At 42.4% G+C, this 24,027-nt stretch overlaps 1 protein-coding gene across 6 annotated transcripts; it reads right to left on the bottom strand.

Annotated features, from left to right (window-relative positions):
• Positions 1 to 16: 16 nt before the first annotated feature.
• On the bottom strand, positions 17 to 16,893 carry LOC120022150 (protein argonaute-2-like). 6 transcript variants are annotated; one of them, XM_038966009.1, is made up of 20 exons: positions 16,420 to 16,893; positions 14,911 to 14,958; positions 13,707 to 13,902; positions 13,461 to 13,581; positions 11,699 to 11,880; positions 11,193 to 11,329; positions 10,711 to 10,863; positions 10,393 to 10,480; positions 9,996 to 10,143; positions 9,201 to 9,320; positions 8,453 to 8,575; positions 7,226 to 7,362; positions 6,809 to 6,993; positions 5,564 to 5,723; positions 5,143 to 5,233; positions 4,536 to 4,742; positions 4,023 to 4,157; positions 3,814 to 3,915; positions 1,936 to 2,135; positions 17 to 1,741 (listed from the first exon to the last, which is right to left on the bottom strand). In XM_038966009.1, exons 1-20 carry the CDS (start codon positions 16,442 to 16,444, stop codon positions 1,633 to 1,635), a joined length of 2,667 nt encoding a protein of 888 aa, XP_038821937.1. In that variant the 5' UTR covers positions 16,445 to 16,893; the 3' UTR covers positions 17 to 1,632. The 6 variants fall into 6 exon arrangements, with proteins under 6 accessions (XP_038821937.1, XP_038821939.1, XP_038821938.1 ...); XM_038966011.1 differs by having other exon boundaries at positions 4,548 to 4,742; XM_038966010.1 differs by having other exon boundaries at positions 7,226 to 7,359.
• Positions 16,894 to 24,027: the final 7,134 nt, after the last annotated feature.

The raw sequence follows: 24,027 nt of genomic DNA, 5'->3' as shown, positions 1-24,027 counted from the left end.
ATTTCTGCATGCAAGCTCTGCATAAAATTTATTTTTATTTTTTTATTCTTTATAACTACATACCGGACAATCGTTTTGAAAAATTCCTTCTATTATCATCATTTTAGCATTCTCTTCTAAAAGCGTATTCAAAATATACCCTATATCCCACGAGGCTATGATACAAAGCCCACAATTAAAATACTTGAAAAAAAAAAAAAAAAAAAAAAAAAAAAAAAAAAAACTTTGCTTGACTAGTGGAATAGCATAATTGCTCCCTTTTTTACAGAGGAATAACAAAGAGAAAATATCTAGCAGTCTCTGGAACATTTGTCCCCCAATAGAACCCCACCTCATCTTCAGTCCAGTCCCTACACGTGTGACACTGACATCACAGGCTTCACTCTACTATACCGATTCATACATCAACGACTGTACTACAAGATGACAGCATTACAACCCCCCCCCCCCCCCCCCCAGTAGGGAGAAAACCATTTCGCTGCCATAAAACCATAAAGAAAACTAGATAGGGTTAACATATCCAAATGCCTAAATCGAACGTGTAAGTCATCTATGTACAAATTCATAAAATAATAGATACATGAAAGGGGGACACTAAAAGGAGACAACAGATTTCATTTCAAGAGACTTGACCCCCCCCCAATGTAGATGTCTTCACATGTAATGTGGCTCAGAGAACACAAAAGGTGTCTGTTGGGAACCAGTCCCATTCTATTAGTAAATCTATTCGCTGGCCACACTGGCCATAGATTGACAAAACAACCCAGTCCAAGTAAAAGGCAAGACAGCAAAAATTGCTGTCGTTACAATTTCATATTATTAATTTGTATAAGTCTTGATAAAAAATAAGTGTTAACAGTTTCAAAGTCTAATGAAAATCTAATACAAAAATTACTTGCTTAGCGGTCATCAGATGCAGCATAAAAACATGTTGGTCACCAGTGTTGGAGGACAAATACTCTGAGGCTGGTACTGTATCCAAGCCTGTTAAATTCATAGTACATACAAATGAAAAGACAACATGTTAAGTACTTGTGTACTTAAGTCCTGGTCAGTGCACTTTGCTTTGATTGGCTGATAAATAAAGGTTGTGAAGAGTAAGAATGATTATAAACCTATCGGACCGTTCTCGTCTTTGATATCCCCACCTCCTTTCAACCCTGGGGACCCCGTCAGAAAACAGTATAGTGTCTAAACACCAAAGTGTGATGATACTGCCCCTTAGTATGATACAAGTATTTCCAACTGTCAGTGTAAAGAAAAGTAATACAAATGTATCTCCCCCCACATTTACAAATACAAACAAATGTACAACATGTAAAATAAAGGAGTCCACTCCACCACAACCCATTTCTGAGTAATCATTTTACATAGTACTACCTTAGAATGACCAGGGTTAGGCCAGGAAGGGGGGGAGAAAGCGGTTTTGTATGCATGTTTGAAAATAATTGTGGACATTTTGGAAAAGAAACCCTCCCTAATTTGTTTGGTATCATTCCCCTTTACTGGCGGGGAGAGACAAAACGACAAACCCACTTAACGCCCACACCTGATACAGTAAGGGGGTTAGGTGGGAGGAGAGAAGGCTTCTTCCCTGTTGGGTCTGTCTCACCAATGTCCGCCCCTGGTGCTTCAGGCGAAGTACATAGTGCGCAGTGTGTCCTGGTGGATCTGAACTGCCTTGGCCAAAGCCTGCTGGTCACGCCCATTGCTCTGTCCCGACGTGTGACTGCCCTCCGCACTAGAATGATCACAATGGGAAGAGTTTGAATTATTCAGTCCAAATTCTTTATTTAAATAATAATTCTTCCTTCATCACTTCCTGGTAATCACTAACCTGTCACAGTTTGAATGGTACAGCGATATGATGGAAATAAGAGGTATTTTAAATAGGTTATCAGAACAGGGCCATGGTCAACAGACGTGGTCTCTTACCTGTCATGCTCCTTATCCACCAGGTGGTAACGGGCACGGAATGCCACCAGGTGGGCGTAGTAGGCTGGTGCTGGGATGGACACAGAGCGGGTGCAGCGCACATAGGTGTGGCACAGCTGGTAGGTTAGCACCTGCAGCTCGTCCGAGGTGAAATGGTTGTCGTCCCACAGCACGTGGTAATGGGATGGTCGGCTGGTCCCCTGGGGAAAGGTATTACCATTATTAAATCATGTTTAGTGGTAATGCATGTCATTTAGCTCTACTACAACCAAAGTATAACAGCCTATAAATGTTAAACATCCAAATTATAAAAACATTTAGAGCAGTGAAACTACATCTAGGTCTCAGAAGCACATAAACTCAGCAAAAAAAGAAACGTCCTCTGACTGTCAACTGTGTTAATTTTCAGCAAACTTAACACGTGTAAATATTTGTGTGAACATAAGATTCAGCAACTCAGACAAACTGAACAAGTTCCACAGACATGTGACTAACAGAAATTGAATAATGTGTCCCTGAACAAAGGGGGGGGGGCAAAAAAAAAAAGTAAGTCAGTATCTGGTGTGGCCACCAGCTGCATTAAGTACTGCAGTGCATCTCCTCCTGGCACCAGATTTGCCAGTTCTTGCTGTGAGATGTTACCCCACTCTTCCACCAAGGCACCTGCAAGTTCCCGGACATTTCTGGGGGGAATGTCTTCATTCACCCTTCAATCCAACAGGTCCCAGACGTGCTCAATGGGATTGAGATCCGGGCTCTTTGCTGGCCAAGGCAGATCACTGAGGATGTCTTCCCTGTAATGCACAGCGTTGAGACTGCCTACAATGACAAGCTCAGTCCGATGATGCTGTGACACACCGCCCCAGACCATGACAGACCCTCATCCTCCAAATAAATCCTGCTCCAAAGTACAGGCCTCGGTGTAACGCTCATGCCTTTGACGATAAACGCGAATCCAACCATCACCCCTGGTGAGATCAAACCGCGACTCGTCGGTGAAGAGCACTTTTTGCCAGGCATGTCTGGTCCAGCTACGGTGGGTTTGTGCCCATAGGCGACATTGTTGCCGGTGATGTCTGGTGAGGACCTGCCTTACATCAGGCCTACAAGCCCTCAGTCCAGCCTCTCTCAGCCTATTGCGGACAGTCTGAGCACTGATGGAGGGATTGTGCGTTCCTGGTGTAACTCGGGCAGTTGTTGCCATCCTGTACCTGTCCCGCAGGTGTGATGCTCAGATGTATCGATCCTGTGCAGGTGTTGTTACACATGGTCTGCCACTGTGAGGACGATCAGCTGTCCGTCCTGTAGCGCTGTCTTAGGCGTCTCACAGTACAGACATTGCAATTTATTGCCCTGGCCACATCTGCAGTCCTCATGCCTCCTTGCAGCATGCCTAAGGCACGTTCACGCAGATGAGCAGGGACCCTGGGCATCTTTCTTTTGGTGTTTTTCAGGGTCAGTAGAAAGGCCTCTTCAGTGTTCTAAGTTTTCATAACTGTGACCTTAACTGCCTAACGTCTGTAAGCTGTTAGTGTCTTAACGACCGTTCCACAGGTGCATGTTCATTAATTGTTTATGGTTCATTGAACAAGCATGGGAAACAGTGTTTAAACCCTTTACAATGAAGATCTGTGAAGTAATTTGGATTTTTACAAATTATCTCTGAAAGACAATGTCCTGAAAAAGGGATGTTCCTTCTTTTGCTGAGTTTAGTATTAGTAAAGCTGGAGGTAGGCTCTCTTCCAGAATAGTCCCTTCTCCACTTCCTAGCTCTACAGTGTCCTGGGTTGTGTCCGAAATTGTACCCTATTCCCTATGGGCCCTGGTCAAAAGTAGTGCACTATAAAGGGAATAGGCAGCCATTCGGCTGGTCCTTACCTGAATGCCAGCGTGGCTACACAGGTAGAAGTCAAACTCCGATGGGTGAGTGATTTTGGTGTCCACTGTGGTGCCTGCAGGGATGTTGCCACTCTTACCAACCTGAACAAAACACATTAGGAATCATATAATATCACGATGTAGGCATTTCATAGAAGTTTCTTTTACAGTAATAATAGTGGCCAGTATGAATTGGAGAGATGTCGAACCCTCTCGTTTCTGTCCATGCAGAACAGTCGAGTGTGGTGTCTCTTCTGCACCACCACGAAGGTGATACCGGGCTGGTAGTCTTTCTCCAGTTTGATGCAGGCCTCACGGATCGCCAGTAACTCATGTTGGAGCACCTGGATGAAACCCAAAACGACAGCTACAGTTTAAAAACAGTAACTCCCACACGTCACAATACATACATTTACAAATCAGGGGGAAAAAATGATAGATCGGGCAATTCAGAATTGGAACGGTTACTAATAGAAACAAACACAGCTGGGAAAAAAAAAAAGTGGAAAAAAGTTAACTTTCTTCTTGGTTAAAAAGTTTTTAAAATCTGAAATACCCGATTTGATCTCAGTAAAACAAAGACTAGGCATTCAGAATTGAATTGGAACGGTAACCAATAGAAACAGAAACCAAAAGAAAAACAAATAAATCCTTTACTCACGACCAGTACAGTACAATTACAGATCATGCAATTGAATGAAATCCTATTTCCTCAAGTCTACCTCAAGTCTAACCTGGTTGAACTGGCCCTCAGATATGCCGTCGCGGTAGTAGATGATCCGGGTGGGCTTGAAGCGGGTGGACTTGTAGAACTGGATGAGCAGCTCTCTGACCATTGTGGCCAGGTCCTGGATGATGTCCTGGCGATGCTGCTGCACCCGCACCGTGGCACAGTAGCGGCTGGGGTGGGCGTCCATGCTCCCCACCACCTAGAAAAGAGGAAAAGGGATATGATCAGGACAATATACAGGTCAGGATTTTCACTAGGGGGATAGGTCAGATGGAGTCATGTAGGGATTCATCAGGAGGAAGCACATCCCAGAGGAAGCACAGAGCACACTTGAGATCCTTTATTTTTTGGCTGTTTTGAAAGTCAGGTCAAAGCTGGTCAGTGAGCAAGGTGGAGTGGAAGGCTATTGATTCCCTCAGTTCTCTCCATTTCAGATGTTGGACATAGTAAAGGACACCGCTGTAGACTATTGCACCCCTACTCCCTAGCAGAAACATGGTTCTGTGGGTAAAATAAACTACTGTAGACTATTGAGATGCACCCCTACAGTCCCTGGTAGGTGACAAGGCCCTGTGGAGCGTCTGCTCTGTCTGACTTACTGCAGCGATGGAGGGTTTCTTCCCATCTCCAGCAGGAGGGTGAGTGACATCAGCACCCAGGAAGATGACTGGCTGCTGGAACACCAGGGGCCTGGGAAGAACAGACACCCATAAGATTAACCAGAGCCATCATCACAGAGGAGAAGACGTGTGAACAGAAGAATGGACATATACATGGATGGCTGGATGAGACTGACTTGACGTTTCACTTATAGCATGTGAATGTATAGGTGAATGAGTAGACTGATATCTTGGAATAAGCCACAAAAGCTATTATGGAAGAATGTAAGTCTTACAGATGTCATGGATAAACGCATACTGGTTTATACATTTTAACCGAATGCAGAGTACAATACTGTTAGACATTAACAGTAAACCAGCAAGTATTCATAGCCATGATAATGAGAGGTTCTGCACTGACCTGCCCTGTGGGAGGAGGATGTTGTTGACCCCGCCCAGCTTGACGTTGATCTTCAGGCAGAGGTTAGAGAGGGTCTGGGGAGTGGTTTTCTGAACATTCTTTACCTGGACACACTGGGTGGCCATGCCCAGCACCGTGTCACCAACACGCTTCACCTCAGCTAGCCCACAGAGAAACAGGGGAGGGAGGGAGAAAGGCTATGTCAGCACAACAGGAGAGATATACAGCTAGTTTGTGCATTGCAATGAATTCTGAATTAGTTAATGAATGCACTAATTTAAGTCGCTTTGGATAAGAGTGTCCGCTAAATGACTAAAATGTCAAAGGTAGAAACATCATGTGAAATTTGCTTTCATACAGTTGAACATATAATCCACTAAATATTCCAGAACAACATATAGAGCACAGCACTAACTGAACCAATAGGATTTAGAGGCAGAGTTATAAACAGTGACATTCATTGACTTAGGAACATATACTGAACAAAAATATAAAATGCAAAATGTAAAGTTTTGGTCCCATGTCTCATGAGCTGAAATGATCCCAGACATTTCCCTTACGTACAAAAATCTTATTTCTCTAAAATGTTGGCCACAACTATTTTTACATCTCTGTTAATGATAATTTCTCCTTTGCCTAGATAATCCATCCACCTGACAGGTGTGGTATATCAAGGTGATTAAACATGATCATTACACAGGTGCAGCTTGTGCTGGGGACAATAAAGGCCACTAAAATGTGCAGGTGTGTCACATAACAATGCCACAAATGCCTCAAGTTGAGGGAGCGTGCCATTGGCGTGCTGACTGCAGGAATGTCCACCTGAGCTGTTGCCAGAGAATTTAATGCTTATTTCTCTACCATAAGCCACCTCCAACGCCATTTTTGAGAATTTGGCAGTACGTCCAACTGGCCTCACAACCGCAGACCACGTGTATGGCGTCGTGTGGGCGAGCGGTTTGCTGATGTCAACGTTGTGAACAAAGTGCCCCATGGTGGTGGTGGGGTTATGATACGGGCAGGCATAAGCTACAGACAATGAACACAATTGCATTTTATCGATTTGAATGTTTTTTTTTTTTAAGGTATCTGTGACCAACATGTGCAAATCTGTATTCCCAGTCATGTGAAATCCATAGATTAGGGCCCAATGAATTTATTTCAATTGACTGATTTCCTCATATGAACTGTAACTTAAATTGTTGCGTTTATATTTTTGTTCAGTATAGTTTCCAGTTTCCTCACCATAGACGGGCGTCTTCCCAGGCAGGATGACCACCACCAGCTGCAGGCCCTGGTAGGTGTACTTCAGGTGTTTGAACATGGGCTCCACGCTGTCCGCCCCCTGAGCGTACTTACAGAAACAGGGTTGGCCCTGGATGGGCATCCCCGCGTCGCGAGAGATCTTACGCAGCTGGTCTGTGAACGCCCTGAGAGAAACACAGGTTAGAAGGTACAAAAACACAATACAACTGTCCTCAAACTCTTTATTGGATTCCAAAAATATGGTGTAGATTGAAATCATAAGCGGGCTAACACAGAATAAATAGTTTTAGAAATTGGAAAATAGTTTAACTCTTAAAAAAAACATCCCAATTATAAACATCCCCCCTGCGATGGTTATTGAGGCTCCTAAGGGCTCCTGGCAGCTGCAGTTCTTACTTGAGCAGGAGTTCAGTACACTGTCTCTGTGGGGCGAAGCAGGCGATGGCCCACACCTTGATCTCTATGCCAGTGTGGAACTGCTTGTTCCTCATGTCCCACACTCCCTGGATGGGAGTTGCTATTGCTTTATTCTGCTTGAGTAAAAGGAAGACGAGATAAGGGTCAGAGACAAATAGTTGTCTGAATGGGACAAATTAAGCCAGGGGTAAACTACATGAGTCAAAATCCTAACATCGCTGAGCCTCGCATTAAACAACTGGCTTTCCTGTAGTTTTTGTTGCCAACATAGTGGTGCAATACTAAGCGATGTGGCACAGACTGAGGTCACCCTGCAAGACTTCACTTGGTCGGTGAGGATTTGATACCACGCTGTCTCGCCAAAACAATGTGATTAGATTAAACGTAGCTCCAACGTGCTGTGGCTCAAAGCAGCCTCAAACTTTTTGAGTCAGACATTCACACTTGCCATACAGAGTTGAAATGTCTAGTCATCAATTGAATTTAATAACATTGCTTGTGCACTTCGAGCTGTAAATGACACTTTGGCTTTGGTTAAAGGCAAGTACAGACGCATACTAGTGGTAGTCATCGCTCCTGCGCGAGAGTCTACACATTCTGAGTGATGCAAAACAACATCATCTCACTAGCGAGCCCTCATTGGCTATTGCTGACCACCGTTCTCAACTTGCCGTTGCACATCTCACACTACAAGAGCATTGCAGATTTTGTGCAGATAAAATTAAACATGTTTGAAAATATCGGGACGTCTGGGACTGCTCAAAGGCGAGATCAGTAGCCCGCAGATTACGTCTCTGACCCGCTCACATTAAACCTGCGTCGGTGACGGCTGCACACCCCGAGTAGGCAACGACATGGGGATTTTGTCGCTGGGACAGCTAAAAACCAGGGCCAAAATTGGGTTGTGTACACCGGGCTTAAATGGGATGTTTCACATTAGAAGACTGATTCAAAATACAAGTGACATAACTTTGTTATTTGGAGTGTTCTAAGTTTCCCTTTCCATAATATACATAAACTGTTGTTCATCAGTGCCGTTTTTAATAATGTCAGGTTTTTGCCTTAGCACTACACACCTGATTAAAAGCTTGGTGATGAGTTGATCATTTGAGTCAGTTATACAATAACGTGCACCCTTTGGGTCCCCAGGACCAGGATTAAGAAACACTGAATAAAATCAACCCATCTTAAATCAGAGAAACCTACCCGCCCTCCGTAGAGGATGGATGGGGCCTGGAGGACTCTGCCGTTCACCTCGGTCATCTCATCCCTCACCATCACCCCAAACTCACGCACGTAAGGATCATTGTTAAAGTTGGCACTTCTCATCTGAAAAGAGAGCAACGGTTTAGTGGTAATAATTCAGAGGGTTTATATACAGTTGTGGAGAAAGTACTCTAAAAGCCTAAAAGTATTTGGTTTTAAATATACTTAAGTATCAAAAGTAAATGGAATTGCTAAAATGCACAATTTTCTTTTTAAAATGTATTGGTGGATAGCTAGGGGCACACCAACACTCAGACATAATTTACAAACGAAGCATGTGTTTAGTGAGTCCTCCAGATCAGAGGCAGTAGATGACCAGGGATCTTCTCTTGATAAGTGTGTAAATTGGACCATTTTCCTGTCAAAGTGTAAGGAGTACTTTTGGGTGTCAGGGAAAATGTATGGAGTATTTTCTTTAGGAATGTAGTGAAGTAAAAGTGTGCAAAAATATAATAAATAATGAAGTGCTTTTACTGAGGTACTTTACACCACTGTTTATATACACACACACTAGGACTTTGGAAAGACAGCCTGAACGAAAACATTCACATAGTCAGGCCATCAATAGTTAAATAACAGCAGTTCAGAGTCATTGTACATCCTAAGAGATAATTTCAAGTTTATAAAAGCAGCTGTCAAGACACTCTGTGCTTGAGTTTACTCTCCCAGGTCAGTTAAGTCTCTTTACCAGTTTGCTTATCTCTTCCTGACGGTCTGGTGCCGATCGGGCTGTGGCACGGATCATAGTGGACGTTTGATTGTCGGTCAGCTTCTTGATGCACCGCTGGCCAGCCACTATGTTACAGACCTAGACACATACATTACAACACAGCTTTATTACTACCCCCAGGGACACATCACGAAGGCTTCAGCCAGAGAATAGTCTTGCATATGGAGACTGTCAATTGGTTTTGCTAAATCCTCAGTCCTCTCCTTTCCTCCTTTTGAAAAAGTCCAAAGGTAATAAAGGAGGAAACAAATGCGCTTGTATGAAATGAGACTCCTCCACTCACCCGTCAGGCAAATCACATTTATAAATGTGTAAAGTGATTAAAAACCTATTTGTGCAATGCATTTTCTAGATAAAAGGATGAGTAGCATATCATGTTTAAATGTGTGCATGTCTTTTCTCCTTGGAAAAAACAGCTGATTCAAAGGAAGTGTGGCAGGTTTTAAAACACTTCTGCGCTACCTGACACGATGATGTCCCGTGTGGCTCGGTTGGTAGAGCATGGCGCTTGCAATGCCAGGGTTGTGGGTTCGATTCTCACGGGGGACCAATACGAAAATGTACGCACTCACTACTGTAAGTCGCTCTGGATAAGAGGGTCTGCTAAATTACTAAAACATACTCTTGTGCATCGTCTGTCAAAGTAATGGTAAAGTGGAGTTTCTGTAATACCGCCCGGGTCCTCATTCTTTGTAACAATTTAAACCCAGCAGTAAACTATCAACAAGTTGTGAGGGGGGACTGCAGACTGACCTCGAGGGGGAGGTAGGTGTGTTTCTGCTCCTGTCCAACCTGTAGACAGGGGAGGTGGGGGTAGCGCAGTATGAGTTTGTACTTGTCTTTGAAGTACTGCGCTACTGTGCATTCTATGGTCTGGCCATTCTCCTGCTGCAGTGGAAACCTGAGGTAAAACAGATGAGCGAACCAAAAAGAAAAAAGTTTAAATGGATTTTCAAAGAAATCCAAGACCAAGTGGGGATTTCTGTTTAACTTGATTGGGATCTGCTCCTAACCTGTGCATGAATTATGTGTTAAACATGTTAATATTAGGTTTGTTTCTATCACATCCCTAAAAAAACAGTCATGTTTACATCACAGGAAACTAAAGGAATTGAGGCTGTTGTGAATATTTTAGGGTGTTCTTTCTTACGTCTGGTGACTGGCTGGTCTTCTCGTCACATTACATACTCTGTACTTCCTTTTCATCTGACCACAGTGAGTGATCTCAACCTTCAGACCTGAGAATCACAACAAGACAATGGTCAGATTCACATATTCCGTGGACAACGGTTTCTTATTTTATCACATTCTACTCTGATTTCAAGTCAGATTTTAAGTCAATACACAAAGATACACGCATCATAGCAACATTTATATGTGTTATAGTACAGAATTTTTGTATATAAGTATTTTCAAATATTTCCACTCAGACAGACAAAACAACCAACCCAATGCAACTATTGATTACCTGGTAATGAATGATTACCTTTGATTTCCTTGGTAAACTTTACTCTCTGGGAGTCGGTTAAGGGTTTCTGTTGTTCTTCGATACTTTTGAAATCCAAAACCTCACACATGAACTCAATCACAGGCTGCGCCTTGTAGAAGGCGGTGGCCGACACTGCAAAACACCAAGCACAGCACAGATTCAGACCTATCCTCCTTCCAGATACATACTGTAACTTACCATTATGGTAGGTTGCACTTGTTTTAGCAGTGGGTTTACACTTTTAGGACCAATGGCATCACCACAAAAGTACAAGCTCCACACAAATCAGCACTTTAGGGAGAGCTTAATCAATGCCACTTATTTACTGACTGAAACCTACCATGGAATGAGATTCCCAGTACTATCCTCCTTCCAGTCACACAGAGACATACTCTAGTCTGACACTTTGGATGTGTTCCAAATGGTACATTCCTTACAGCCATTTGCAGAGTGAAACCTACCGTCAATGTTTAGCATCATCTTCCACAGGGAAGGCCTAACCGATTGGTGGAACCCAAACCAGACCTCCCTGCCCCCGCCCAGGGGGTTGGAGCATCCCTCTGAAGGGGTGAAGAAAGAACGTCCGACGGGGGTGTACCTGTTGGAAGAGGGTGGGAGGAAAATTTGATTAATATCTCAACTGAAATTGGCTTTACAAATAGACAAGGAGAGAGGAATTTGCATAACCCACAGGGACAAATATACTAGAAGTGAATGGGGATTGTAACGCTTTGGTGTGTACAAAGAAAACAGCGATTTGTGGCCATGTTTGAAGGAAAGATTGAAGAAATGTCTTGGGATAGATGGGCATATTAGGTGTGTGGACCCATTTACTGGTTTGATTGAGTCCATTTGCACGAGAACAGTTGTTTGATAACCATGTATGTGCTGTAACTAAATACCACCATTAAATACCAATATTACATACCAAAAATATACTGATTGTTTTAAAGGGGAAAACACTGACCTCATAGAGGGCAAATGTCTCATGACCACGTCCAGGGCCTGGATGGTCTCAAAGGGGATGTTTGGCAGTCGTCCAGACAGGGCTTCTTGAAGAGCTTGCAGACTGACGCAGGACACCCACTTTATGGCCACTTTGAAGTTCCGGTCTTTCCCCTCGCCTGGGATGGTCACCTCCAGCTCCACCTGTTTGGGGACACAGGTGTTTTGGTGTGTTTAAAATAGGCTGTATCAGAAAATTCTACAGGAGAATGTTAGGCCATCCATCTGTGAGCTGAAGTGCAGCTGGGTCATGCAGCAATACAAAATCATCCAACACACAATCATCTCAACATGAAAATTATTCAAAAGCAACAAATTTGAAGTTTTGGAATGGCCTAGTCAAAGTCCAGACCAAATCCCAATTGAGATGTGGCATAACTTGAAACGAGCATTTCATGCTTGAAAACCCACGAATGTTGCGGAGTTAAAGCAGTTCTGCATACAAGAGCGGACCAAAATCCCTCCACAGTGATGTGAGAGACTGATCAATAACTACAGTAAGCATTTGGTTGGAGTCATTGCAGCAAAAAGGTGGCACAACCAGTTATTGAGTGTAAGGGGGCCATTAATCTTTTTACACAGGGGCATTGCGTGTTATTGTGTTATTTGTTCACTTAGATTCCATTTATCTGATATTAGGTTTCAGTTGAAGATCTGATAACATTCAGTATCAAAAATATGCAAATATAGAGAACATCAGGAAGGGGGCAAATACTTTGACGTTACTGTATACCCCAAGACATGTGTGATAAGTAGTCTATACACAAGATGAAAACCAATATTATGGATGTAATTTACACCTGTTTATTTAGTTACACCACCAAGTTCACGAAAATGGTTTGCTTCTACAGACACAAGTCACGTGGCCGTGGCTTGCTATATAAAGCCAGCAAACAGGCATCCTTTTACTGTCTGATTTAACGTCAGAATGGGCAAATCGAGTGACCTAAGCAACTGAGCGTGGTATGATCATTGGTACAAGGTGCGCCAGTTCAGGTCGCAGAAGCTGGCCGGCCCCCTTTTCACGCACGATAGTGTCTGGAGTTTACGGAGGATGGTGCGACAAACAAAAAACATCCAGTCAGCAGCAGTCCTGTGGGCGCAAACAGCTAACTGATGAGAGGTTGAAGAATGGCAAGAATCATACAGACGGGCCACAAACAGACAAATAACGGCGCCGTACAACAGTGGTGTGCAGAGCAGCATCTCAAAGCACACAACTCGTTGGTCCTTGTCACAGATGGGCTATTGCAGCAGACAACCACACCGGGTTCCACTCCTATCAGTTAAAAACAAGGAGAAGTGGCTCCAGTTGGCACGCGATATCCAACACCGGACAATTGAGGAGTGAATAAACATCGCCTGATCCGATGAATCCCGATTCCTGTTACGTTATGCTGATGGCAGAGTAAGGATTTGGCATAAGCAGCATGAGTCCATGGCCCCATCCTGCCTGGTGTCAATGGTATAGGCTGGTGGTGTAATGGTGTGGGGAATGGTTTCCAGGCACACGCTAGGTTCCTTGATACCAATAGAGCAACGGTTCCATGCCCCGAAGAATTCGTGCTGTTCTGGGGGCAAAAGGGGTTCTGACACGGTACTAGATAGGTGTACCTAATAAACTGGCACTGAGTGTACATAATATCACATTGCGTGTAATCACGGCTGTCCCAAAATATCGGTGCCTTCACATAAGACACCTCTGGTCAGACGGGGAGACTTACTTTTTCCCTGCCTATAGGTAAGGGCATGGCTGTGTAGAGATTCTTCCTCCCGTCATACACTGGCTTTCGATCCCCAAAGATCTGCGTTTTAAAGTGCTGTACCATGTGCTCCACAATTTCACTGAGAACACAAATGGAGCGTGTTAGACTTTATCAATACAGTACAAAACATCATCAACTAGATAATAGCCTACTAGTTATTTTGCTCAGGTAAAAGCATGTAAACCAATTAAAACGGCTCCATACCGGTTGACCCTTCTGGGGCATTTCTCTGGCTTGATGTCAATGTCGTAGTGGTAGACCTCCAGTTTGGGGATCTCCATCTCGAAGAAGTTGGCCTGCAGTTTGATTGTCCTGCCCATGGTGCCAAAGTCTGGCCGCGAGGGGGGTTTGAACACATACTCTGGCACTGGGGGAGACGGGGGATCTGGATCAGAGGGGTCAGGGGTAGGAAGCAAACAAAGAAACAAGTTAATAACTGCACATACAAAACAAGTTGTTTAGCCTGGTCCCAGAACTTTGAGAAGTTTTACCAACTCCTATGTTCATGGTCATGAGTTGGAAAGACAACACAAACAGACCTGGGACCAGGCTATACTGGGGTAACTCACAAGATTGTTCTTTCACACTTGAACGTGAAATATTATTTTCTAGAATGTGAATAGTTGTATGGATGCTCAATACATTTTGCTGCCATGCTTGAACTATTTGGTTGGTGAGCCCTGGCCGAGTTTGACTGTTCGTTCAGCGAACAGGCATCTTTGGTCTGGGGCCTTGAGGTCATGGAGGAACATGTCTGAACATACTCCCTTTTGACATCTTATCTCTGTTCTCCAGCTCTTTGAATCCCCATAACTCCCTTTTGACTTTAACAATGCACACTAGCTAGCTATACAGTACAAAACTGTCATGTCCAATAAGTCACTCTGAAGAGAACAAGTGGAATGTCCTTGTGAGTCTTAACACATGATTAAGACATTGTTAACGTGGCAGGGAAAAATACCAGGAAAGTTTATCATAAAAATGCAGTCTTTCCTTGAGCTGACTTTTCCCGGTGGTTATTTGTTTTCTCAGCTAGCTAAGCCTCTATGAAGAGTGAACTATTATAGGATTTCTCCACATTTCAAATCAGAATGTCTGAATATCTGCCGTAATATTCAGTAGAAGAGGGTATTTCAGGGGTCTGATATTCAGGACATATTGTAAGATGCAAATATAACATATAACATGACTAGTGCTTCAGTGCAGTCTACTGTTCTTTCTGGCTGGTAAACACTTTTTCATCCAATTGATTCCTACAATTATACTTGCCGTATTTGCATGGCAGAATCAAGACATTTAAATGACAGCATTCCGGGGGACAGGAGAAAACAAAATGTATACTATAGGGTATAGTAGGCTGGTGGTACAAACATAGTGCTAGACTTAGACTGGTGTGAAAGAAGCTTACCAGAGCCAATTGACCCCGAGGAGTGAGGTGGATCAAGCATCTCAGCAGCTAGAGAAGAAGAAAACAGTGGTCAATTGACATGTCCCACAATGAGCCAAATGAAGGCTGAATGGACCAAAATGTTTGTAATATTCTTAGATATTACTCATTTTGAACATGCCCAAAGGAAACCTTGTCACGTCATTCTTCACGTACATTTTTATTTCCCATACTTTATTCCTGCATAGTTAGCTAACTATTTCTAAATGCCATGCCCTCTTATCAGCCTTAGAACAGGGTCATGTAACTACAACTTCTGGGCGATTTTTCTGCTCCCTTATCAACTAGCCCACACTAGCAATCTGGAAGTCTGATAGTGACAAGTTTCAAGAAGTGGTTTAGGAGTGGTCATTCTCAATAAGTGGAGGGTAGGACATAATCAACAGAAAAATAGTTAGTCAACAAGCATATCAGTGGTGCAAACTTATTTTCTAGCAAATCTTAAATTCACCCAAACGTGCTCCACTTTGAAAAACCTAGGAGGAATGAACAATTCTATGCTACTACTAGGATAATCTATTAGCTAGTTACCCTAATTTACTAAAGTAACTACTAGTCACAACGCATGACTTTCTAAACCTAAACACCAGGCCATGTTACCACTTGCAAACTAAAACAGCATGATAGGAGAGGATGATATTTTCTTTGTTTGGCCTTTACATTATGGCAATTTGTTAAACTAAAACAATCGGGGCACCATTACCAATTTCAACTCACTAACAATAACTTAGCAAAGGATGCATAACTAAATTATCGATGTTTGCTCAATTCATAGCAAGTTGACTGGTCCCCATAATAGTAACGTTAACTAGTTAACCAAGAGGATAGAGAATTACTTTTTTTTCAAACAGCCTCAAATATAACTAGCAAGTCACACAACAAACAATGGCTAAAACGTAGCTAAATAGTGCTAGCTATCTAGCATGCAATCCAAGTCAGCTAGCTAGCTAAATTGTGTTAGCTAGCCAGCATGCAAACCAGCTAGCTAACATTTGAAAAGGCTAACAAGCCACCGTTGGCTAAGGGAATATGACTAACCTAGCTAGCTAACAATTTGTTCATCTGAGTTGGCTAACGTTAGCTAGCAAGATGGCTACCTAAGACCAACTATTTGATGGTCAAATTCTTTCTAGAACTTGTTTAAAGCAATTGTTCGCTAATTTGCCCAAATTAATCTTACTTTAGGATTGGACTTGAACAACAAGTTAATCGACTTCCAGCTATCATTAGCCAGGTCAACAGGCATAACTAAAAGTTACAGTAACAACAGGCCGGGAAAACGGTGGCAATGACTGCTAACAAGATCTAGCTAGCTAGGACGAAATGTTATTCTGAAATTATATTGAGGTTGGCGAACAATGTTACAAAATGAAAACAAACCATCATGCAAATGATTGAAGATACCCCAACGACATACAAATCAGCACCCTTATAGTTAGCCGTCTTGCTAACTAGCAATGCACAATTTACCTCCAGCAGCTCCACTGGAATACATTTTGTAGTTTTTCAGAGTGCACCGTGGTCGTACGGATACTCCACTTTTCTCCGGTCAAACGTCGCCAAAATACATACGTGAATGGGTACTATATATAAAACAATGCGGGTGGCTCGGTTAGGAAGTGGAAGGATTTAGCCAAGAACTAAAGTACAACACCATGAGAGCTCTATCATCCTCTGCACGGCCCCATCCCCCTAAATACAAACCGGAGCAATGCCGAAAGGACCTAGTAATGGATATGTGTGATGTCACACGCACAGCCCGCAATTATCCCCGCGCGCTCTTTCCTTGGCCGTCTTTATTTTACAACTTGTCGAAATCCAGGGGAAGATGGATCAACCAAAATGCATGAAATGTATTTAATTCAAGCCATGTTAACACCGTGCGACAACAAATTAGTTGTAACGTTACCAACCAAATGTAAATGTCTGTTTACTCAATTTGACCACTGGCGAATGCCATTCACAGGAAGAAGAAACAGCTGTCATTTCCGGGGTATGCTGTATTTGAAGAAAAAAGATCACTGATAAACCAATCTCGTGCATTATACAAAAGACCTGCAAACTACCATGAAGATCCACAGTCACCGAATGGCTGCCATTTAGTTAAAAAACGTAACTAAATGGCCGTCCCTGTGGGACGGTTGAGCTAACGTAGGCTAATGCGATTAGCATGAGGTTGTAAGTTACAAGAACATTTCCCAGGACGTAGACATATCAGATTTTGGCAGAAAGCTTAAATTCTTGTTAATCTAACTGCACTGTCCAATTTACAGTAGCTATTACAGTGAAAGAATACCATGCTCTTGTTTGAGGAGAGTGCACAGTTTTGAACATGAAAAAGTTATTAATAAACAAATTAGGCACATTTCGGCAGTCTTGATACAAAAGTTTGAACAGAAATTCAATGGTTCATTGGATCAGTCTAAAACGTTGCACATACACTGCTGCCATCCAGTGGCCAAAATCTAAATTGTAACTGCGCTGAAATAATACATTATGGCCTTTCTCTTGCATTTCAAAGATGATGGAACAACATTTTTTTTAAACGGTTGTTTTTTTGTTTTTATTATCTTTCACCAGATCTAATGCGTTATATTCTCCTACATTCCTTTAGTCGAAAATTGTGGAAAAAAGGGGCCGATCCTTAAGAGGTTTTAATACATGAATTATTCATATTGGATGGATGATTTTGTATTGATGTTTGTAGCTAGTAGGCTGGCCTACTGTACACACAGGTAGGCAGGGCAGGTAGGTAGACAAGGAAGGCAGGCTAGGTAGGCAAGGCAGCCAGGCAGGTAGGCAAGGCTGCCAGGCAGGTAGGCAAGCAGGTAGGTACAGTAGGGTGAGTAGGTAGATACAGTAGGTACAGTAGGTAGATAAAGTAGGTAGATACTTTAGGTACAGTATATAGATATAGCAGGTACAGTAGGTAGATAAAGTAGGTAGGTCCAGTCGGTAGATACAGTGGGTAGAGACAGTAGGTGTAGTAAATTAAAGTAGGTAGATACAATAGGTACAGTAGATAAATACAGTAGATACAGTAGGTACAGTATATAGATACAGTAGGTGTAGTAAATAAATAAAGTAGGTAGATACAATAGGTACAGTAGAGAAATACAGTAGGTACAGCAGGTACATTATTCCAGTAGGTAGGTACAGTAGGAGGAGTATGTACAGTCGTGGCCAAAAGTTTTGAGAATGACACAAATATTAATTTTCACAAAGTCTGCTGCCTCAGTTTGTATGATGGCAAATTGCATATACTCCAGAATGTTATGAAGAGTGATCAGATTAATTGCAATTATTTACAAAGTCCCTCTTTGCCATGCAAATGAATCCCAAAAAACATTTCCACTGCATTTCAGCCCTGCCACAAAAGGACGAGCTGACATCATGTCAGTGGTTGTCTCGTTAACACAGGTGTGAGTGTTGACGAGGACAAGGCTGGAGATCACTCTGTCATGCTGATTGAGTTCGAATAACAGACTGGAAGCTTCAAAAGGAGGGTGGTGATTGGAATCATTGTTCTTCCTCTGTCAACCATGGTTACCTGCAAGGAAACACTTGCCATCATCATTGCTTTGCACAAATAGGGCTTCACAGGCAAGGATATCGCTGCCAGTAAGATTGCACCTAAATCAACCATTTATCGGATCATCAAGAACTTCAAGGAGACCGGTTCAATTGTTGTGAAGAAGGCTTCAGGGCACCCCATAAAGTCCAGCAAGCGCCAGGACCATCTCCTACAGTTGATTCAGCTGCGGGATCGGGGCACCACCAGTACAGAGCTTGCTCAGGAATGGCAGCAGGCAGGTGTGAGTGCATCTGCACGCACAGTGAGGCGAAGACTTTTGGAGGATGGCCTGGTGTCAAGAAGGGCAGCAAAGAAGCCACTTCTCTCCAGGAGAAACATCAGGGACAGACTGATATTTTGCAAAAGGTACAGGGATTGGACTGCTGAGGACTGGGGTAAAGTCATTTTCTCTGATGAATCCCCTTTCCGATTGTTTGGGGCATCCAGAAAAAAGCTTGTCCGGAGAAGACAAGGTGAGCGCTACCGTCAGTCCTGTGTCATGCCAACAGTAAAGCATCCTGAGACCATTCATGTGTGGGGTTGCTTCTCAGCCAAGGGAGTGGGCTCACTCACAATGTTGCCTAAGAACACAGCCATGAATAAAGAATGGTACCAACACATCCTCCGAGAGCAACTTCTCCCAACCATCCAGGAACAGTTTGGTGATGAACAATGCCTTTTCCAGCATGATGGAGCACCTTGCCATAAGGCAAAAGTGATAACTAAGTGGCTCGGGGAACAAAACATCGATATTTTGGGTCCATGGCCAGGAAACTCCCCAGACCTTAATCCCATTGAGAGCTTGTGGTCAATCCTCAAGAGGCGGGTGGACAAACAAAAACCCACAAATTCTGACAAACTCCAAGCATTGATTATGCAAGAATGGGCTGCCATCAGTCAGGATGTGGCCCAGAAGTTAATTGACAGCATTCCAGGGCGGATTGCAGAGGTCTTGAAAAAGAAGGGTTAACACTGCAAATATTGACTCTTTGCATCAACTTCATGTAATTGTCAATAAAAGCCTTTGACACTTATGAAATGCTTGTAATTATACTTCAATATTCTATAGTAACATCTGACAAAAATATCTAAAGACACTGAGGCAGCAGACTTTGTGAAAATTAATATGTGTGTCATTCTCAAAACTTTTGGCCACGACTGTACAGTACAATAGGGGGAGGTAGGTACATACAGTAGGTACAGTAGGGCAGTAGGTATATACAGTATTTAGATACAGTAGGTACAGTATATACAGTAGGTAGGTACAGTAGGGGAAGTAAGTAGGTACAGTAGGGGGTAAGTAGATACAGTAGGTACAGTAAGGGAAGTAAGTAGATACAGTAGGTACAGTAGGGGGCGGTAGATATATACAGTAGATAGATACAGTAAGTACAGTAGTTAGATACAGTAGGTACAGTAGGGGAAGTAAGTAAATACAGTAGGTATAGTAGATACAGTAACTACAGTAGGGGAGGTAGATAGATACAGTAGGTACAGTAAGTACAGTAGATAGATACAGTAAGTAGGTACAGTAGGTAGAGTAGATATATACAATAGATAGGTACAGTATGTAGATACAGTAGGTACAGTAGATACAGTTGGTGGGTACAGTAGGATAAGTATGTACAGTACAGTAAGGGAAGTAGGTACATACAGTAGGTACAGTAGGGCAGTAGGTATATACAGTATGTAGATAGAGTAGGTACATTATATACAGTAGGTAGGTACAGTTGATACAGTAGGTGCAGTAGGGGAAGTAGGTAGTAACAGTAGGTAAAGTAGGTACAGTAGATACAGTAGGGGCAGTAAGTAGATACAGTAACTACAGTAGGGGAAGTAGGTAGATACAGTAGGTACAGTAGATACAGTAGATAGATACAGTAGGTACAGTAGATAGATACAGTAGGTAAAGCAGATACATTATTACAGTAGGTAGGTACAGCAGGTAGGAACAGCAGGTACAGTAGGAGAAATATGTACAGTACAGTAAGGGAAGTAGGTACATACAGTAGGTACAGTAGGGCAGTAGGTATATACAGTATGTCGATACAGTAGGTACAGTATATACAGTAGGTAGGTACAGTAGATACAGTAGGTAGATACAGTAGGTAAAGTATATACAGTATATACAGTAGGTAAAGTAGGTACAGTAGGTACATACAGTAGGTACAGTAGGGGGGTAAGTAGGTACAGTAGATACAGTAACTACAGTAGGGGAAGTAGGTAGATACAATAGGTACAGTAGATAGATACAGTAAGTACAGTAGGTAAAGCAGGTACATTATTAAAGTAGGTAGGTACAGCAGGTACAGTAGGAGAAATATGTACAGTACAGTAGGGAAAGTAGGTACATACAGTAGGTACAGTAGGGCAGTAGGTATATACAGTATGTCGATACAGTAGGTACAGTATATACAGTAGATAGGTACAGTAGATACAGTAGGTAGATACAGTATGTAGATACAGTAGGTAAAGTATATACAGTAGGTAGGTACAGTAGATACAGTAGGTAAAGTAGGTACAGTAGATAGATACAGTAGGTACAGTAGGGGGGTAAGTAGATACAGTAGGTACAGTAGGGGAGGTAGGTAGATACAGTAAGTACAGTAGGTAGATACAGTAGGAACCGTAGGTAGATATAGTAGCTACAGTTGGTAGATACTGTTGGTGAAGTAGATACAGTAGATAGATACAGTAGGTACAGTAGGTAGATACAGTAGGTACAGTAGGTAGATACAGTTGGTACACTAGGTACAGTAGGTTAAGTAGGCACAGTAGGTACAGTAGGTACAGTAGGTTGATAGTAGGTAAAGTAGATGCAGTAGGTACAGTGGGTAGGTACAGTAGGTAGATAAAATTGGTAGGTACAGTGGGTAGAAACTCAGTAGGTACAGTAGATAGATACAGTAGGTACATTAGGTAGATACATTAGCTACAGTAGGTACAGTAGGTTAAGTAGGTACGGTAGGGAAAGTAGGTAGATACAGTAGGTACAGTAGAAGCAGTAGATACAGTAGGTACAGTACATAGATACAGTAGGTACAGTAGGGGAAGTAGGTAGATACAGTAGGTGAAGTAGATACAGTAGGTACAGTGGGTAGATAAAGTAGGTAGGTACAGTAGGTACAGTAGATGCAGTAGGTACAGTAGATGCAGTAGGTTAAGTAAATACAATAGGTACAGTAGGTACAGTAGGTACAGTATGTTAAGTAGATACAATAGGTACAGTAGGTACAGTAGGTTAAGTAGATACAGTTGGTACAGTAGGGTAGGTAGATACAGTAGGTGAAGTAGATACAGTAGATGTAGTAGGTACAGTAGATACAGTAGGTAGATAGAGTAGGAAGGTACAGTAGATACAGTAGGTGGATAAAGTAGGAAGGTACAGTAGGTACAGTAGGTGAAGTCAGTACAGTAGGTGCAGTAGATACAGTAGGTAGGTACAGTAGTTAGATACAGTAGGTCGGTACAGTAGATTCAGTAGGTAAAGTAGGTTGTACTGCAATAATTTATAATGTCAAAATATGTTTGTTTATAACCAAATATGGAGTGTCGTTGAGCAACTATCTTCATTTACTGCCATCAAGCCCGGTATGTACTTCCAAAAAAATGTACAAGCAACTGAAAAAATACATATTTTGGAAATAATGTGTATTGTTTTGCATGCTCCAAATCCACTTCTTCGAAAAGATCACTCTAAAAACGTAACTCAAAAAAATGTATGTAGTTCTGTCCTTGAGCTGTTCTTGCCTATTAATGTTCTGTACTATGTCATGTTTCATGTTTTGTGTGGACCCCAGGAAGAATAGCTGCTGCTTTTGCAACAGCTAGTGGGTATCCTAATAAAATACCAAATACCAAAAATACCCTATATGGTCTACTTAATCTACTTACAAAAAATAATATATATTATTGCGCTCCGTGTAGCGTGTGTGAAACAACAGGTTGACATGACGTTCATACACTGTTGTAAGCGATAAAATCAATGTTTCGGGATACTGTACTGCTGCTGGATCAGCCGACCTGTGGGGGGCAGTAATGAGTGTTTTTATTGGAGGTGCCTAAGAGGTGGATTTGGGCATGCACACTTGGTAAACAACAATACTGATTATTTCCAGACAATTTTTTCGGTTGCTTGTGAATTTTTATTTAGACCTTTTTTGGAAGTACATACTAGGCGTGACCGCAGTAAATTAATATCGTTGCTCAGCGAAACTCCATATGTGGTGGGTAACTAATCTATTTTGACATTATAATGCTTGCAAAGCTGTCTAATGGGAAAATGATTAGCAAACTGGCCTCGAGAGGAGACTTGTCATATGCATCTTCTCCTCCTCTGCCCAGATTCTGGTTCACCTAACATGCTATACTGAGTTTATGGACCCAGCCAACTCCTTATTAAAAATGTACTTCCGCTTGAATTCCGCTTGTAGGCTTACCTGAAACAGAAAAGAGGTGGCCAGAGGTTAGAGAGGCAGACCAGTATCCGGAAAGTTGTGGAACAACTCGGAACTGAACTGGCAGCCTGCTGAGGGCTGCTGCGTCCGATCCTGGGAACCATCTCCTTCCATTGTGCCCTTGAGCAAGTCACTTTACCCCTAAAAACTGCTCTCGATCCAGGAGTGCTGCTACCTGGTGGCTAACCCTGTGCCTCTCCAAGTGTGTGTGTATTTGTTGGGGTAGAGATAGATGCATTTCTGTTTCTCACAAAAGTTATTCTAGTCTATTCAGAGGACTCATCCCATTCACTTCTTAGGTAATATGCACAAAATAATTAAATCGTTAGACTATACCTCATGGTAATATAGGCCTATAGGTCTCCAATGAATAGACCTATAACAATTAAATAAACCTTCATTATTTTGGATTGATTGATTACTTACGGTATGCAACAATAGCCTACCTACATTTTGAGTATCCGGCTACAAATGATACCCGGCCCCCACAATGACAGGAATGAATGTATTGTTGCGTGTGGCGGTGCTGATTCTACTGCAAGCATCAAGGGGATCGTACATTCCCTCATTCACCACAGAGCGGCGCCATTTTACCACAATACGCGCGTTGTTCAGGTGCGTGCACCATCCACAAACCCTACAGAGTTTGGTCGTTTTATTAAGTAAATGCGTGTTGTATTGTTTCAATGCGTTTTGGTGAGGTTTAACGTGCCTGTTGTTGACAAACAAATCATCGAGTTTAATAAAGTAGTTTCCATAGAGTTTCACCGTGGTAAGAGACGTGTCTAATAATGAATTTGATGCAGAAATGTTAATCGTTATGATGTAGACCTTGCTGTAATTTTAAAATGAACATAGGCCTACAAATGAATGATCAAAGGACTCTTCTGAACAGATACATTTTATACATTGGACATATAGGCCTGTCGACTCACAATATGGAGTAAAAACAAACAAAAACATTGTTTCATGGCACATGTGAGTGACTGGTTATTTATTTATAAATATGCTAGTAAAACAGAAATCTAGTTTGATATTTTCGTTGCA

This window comes from Salvelinus namaycush, chromosome 27, assembly GCF_016432855.1.
Source record: "Salvelinus namaycush isolate Seneca chromosome 27, SaNama_1.0, whole genome shotgun sequence".
In the NCBI taxonomy this organism is placed as follows: domain Eukaryota; kingdom Metazoa; phylum Chordata; class Actinopteri; order Salmoniformes; family Salmonidae; genus Salvelinus; species Salvelinus namaycush.
The sequence above is the reverse complement of the archived record's forward strand: the minus strand, read 5'-3'. Positions and strand labels throughout refer to the sequence as shown.

Excerpts from the sequence above, each read along its gene's own strand:
- LOC120022150 (XM_038966009.1), bottom strand. The coding sequence starts at position 16,444 with ATGTATTCCAGTGGAGCTGCTGGAG. Across the intron at positions 13,903-14,910 it reads CTCGGGGTCAATTGGCTCTG|ACCCCTCTGATCCAGATCCC; the intron begins GTAAGCTTCTTT and ends TTCCTACCCCTG. Across the intron at positions 5,234-5,563 it reads ATCCTCCTCCCACAGGGCAG|GCCCCTGGTGTTCCAGCAGC; the intron begins GTCAGTGCAGAA and ends TGTTCTTCCCAG.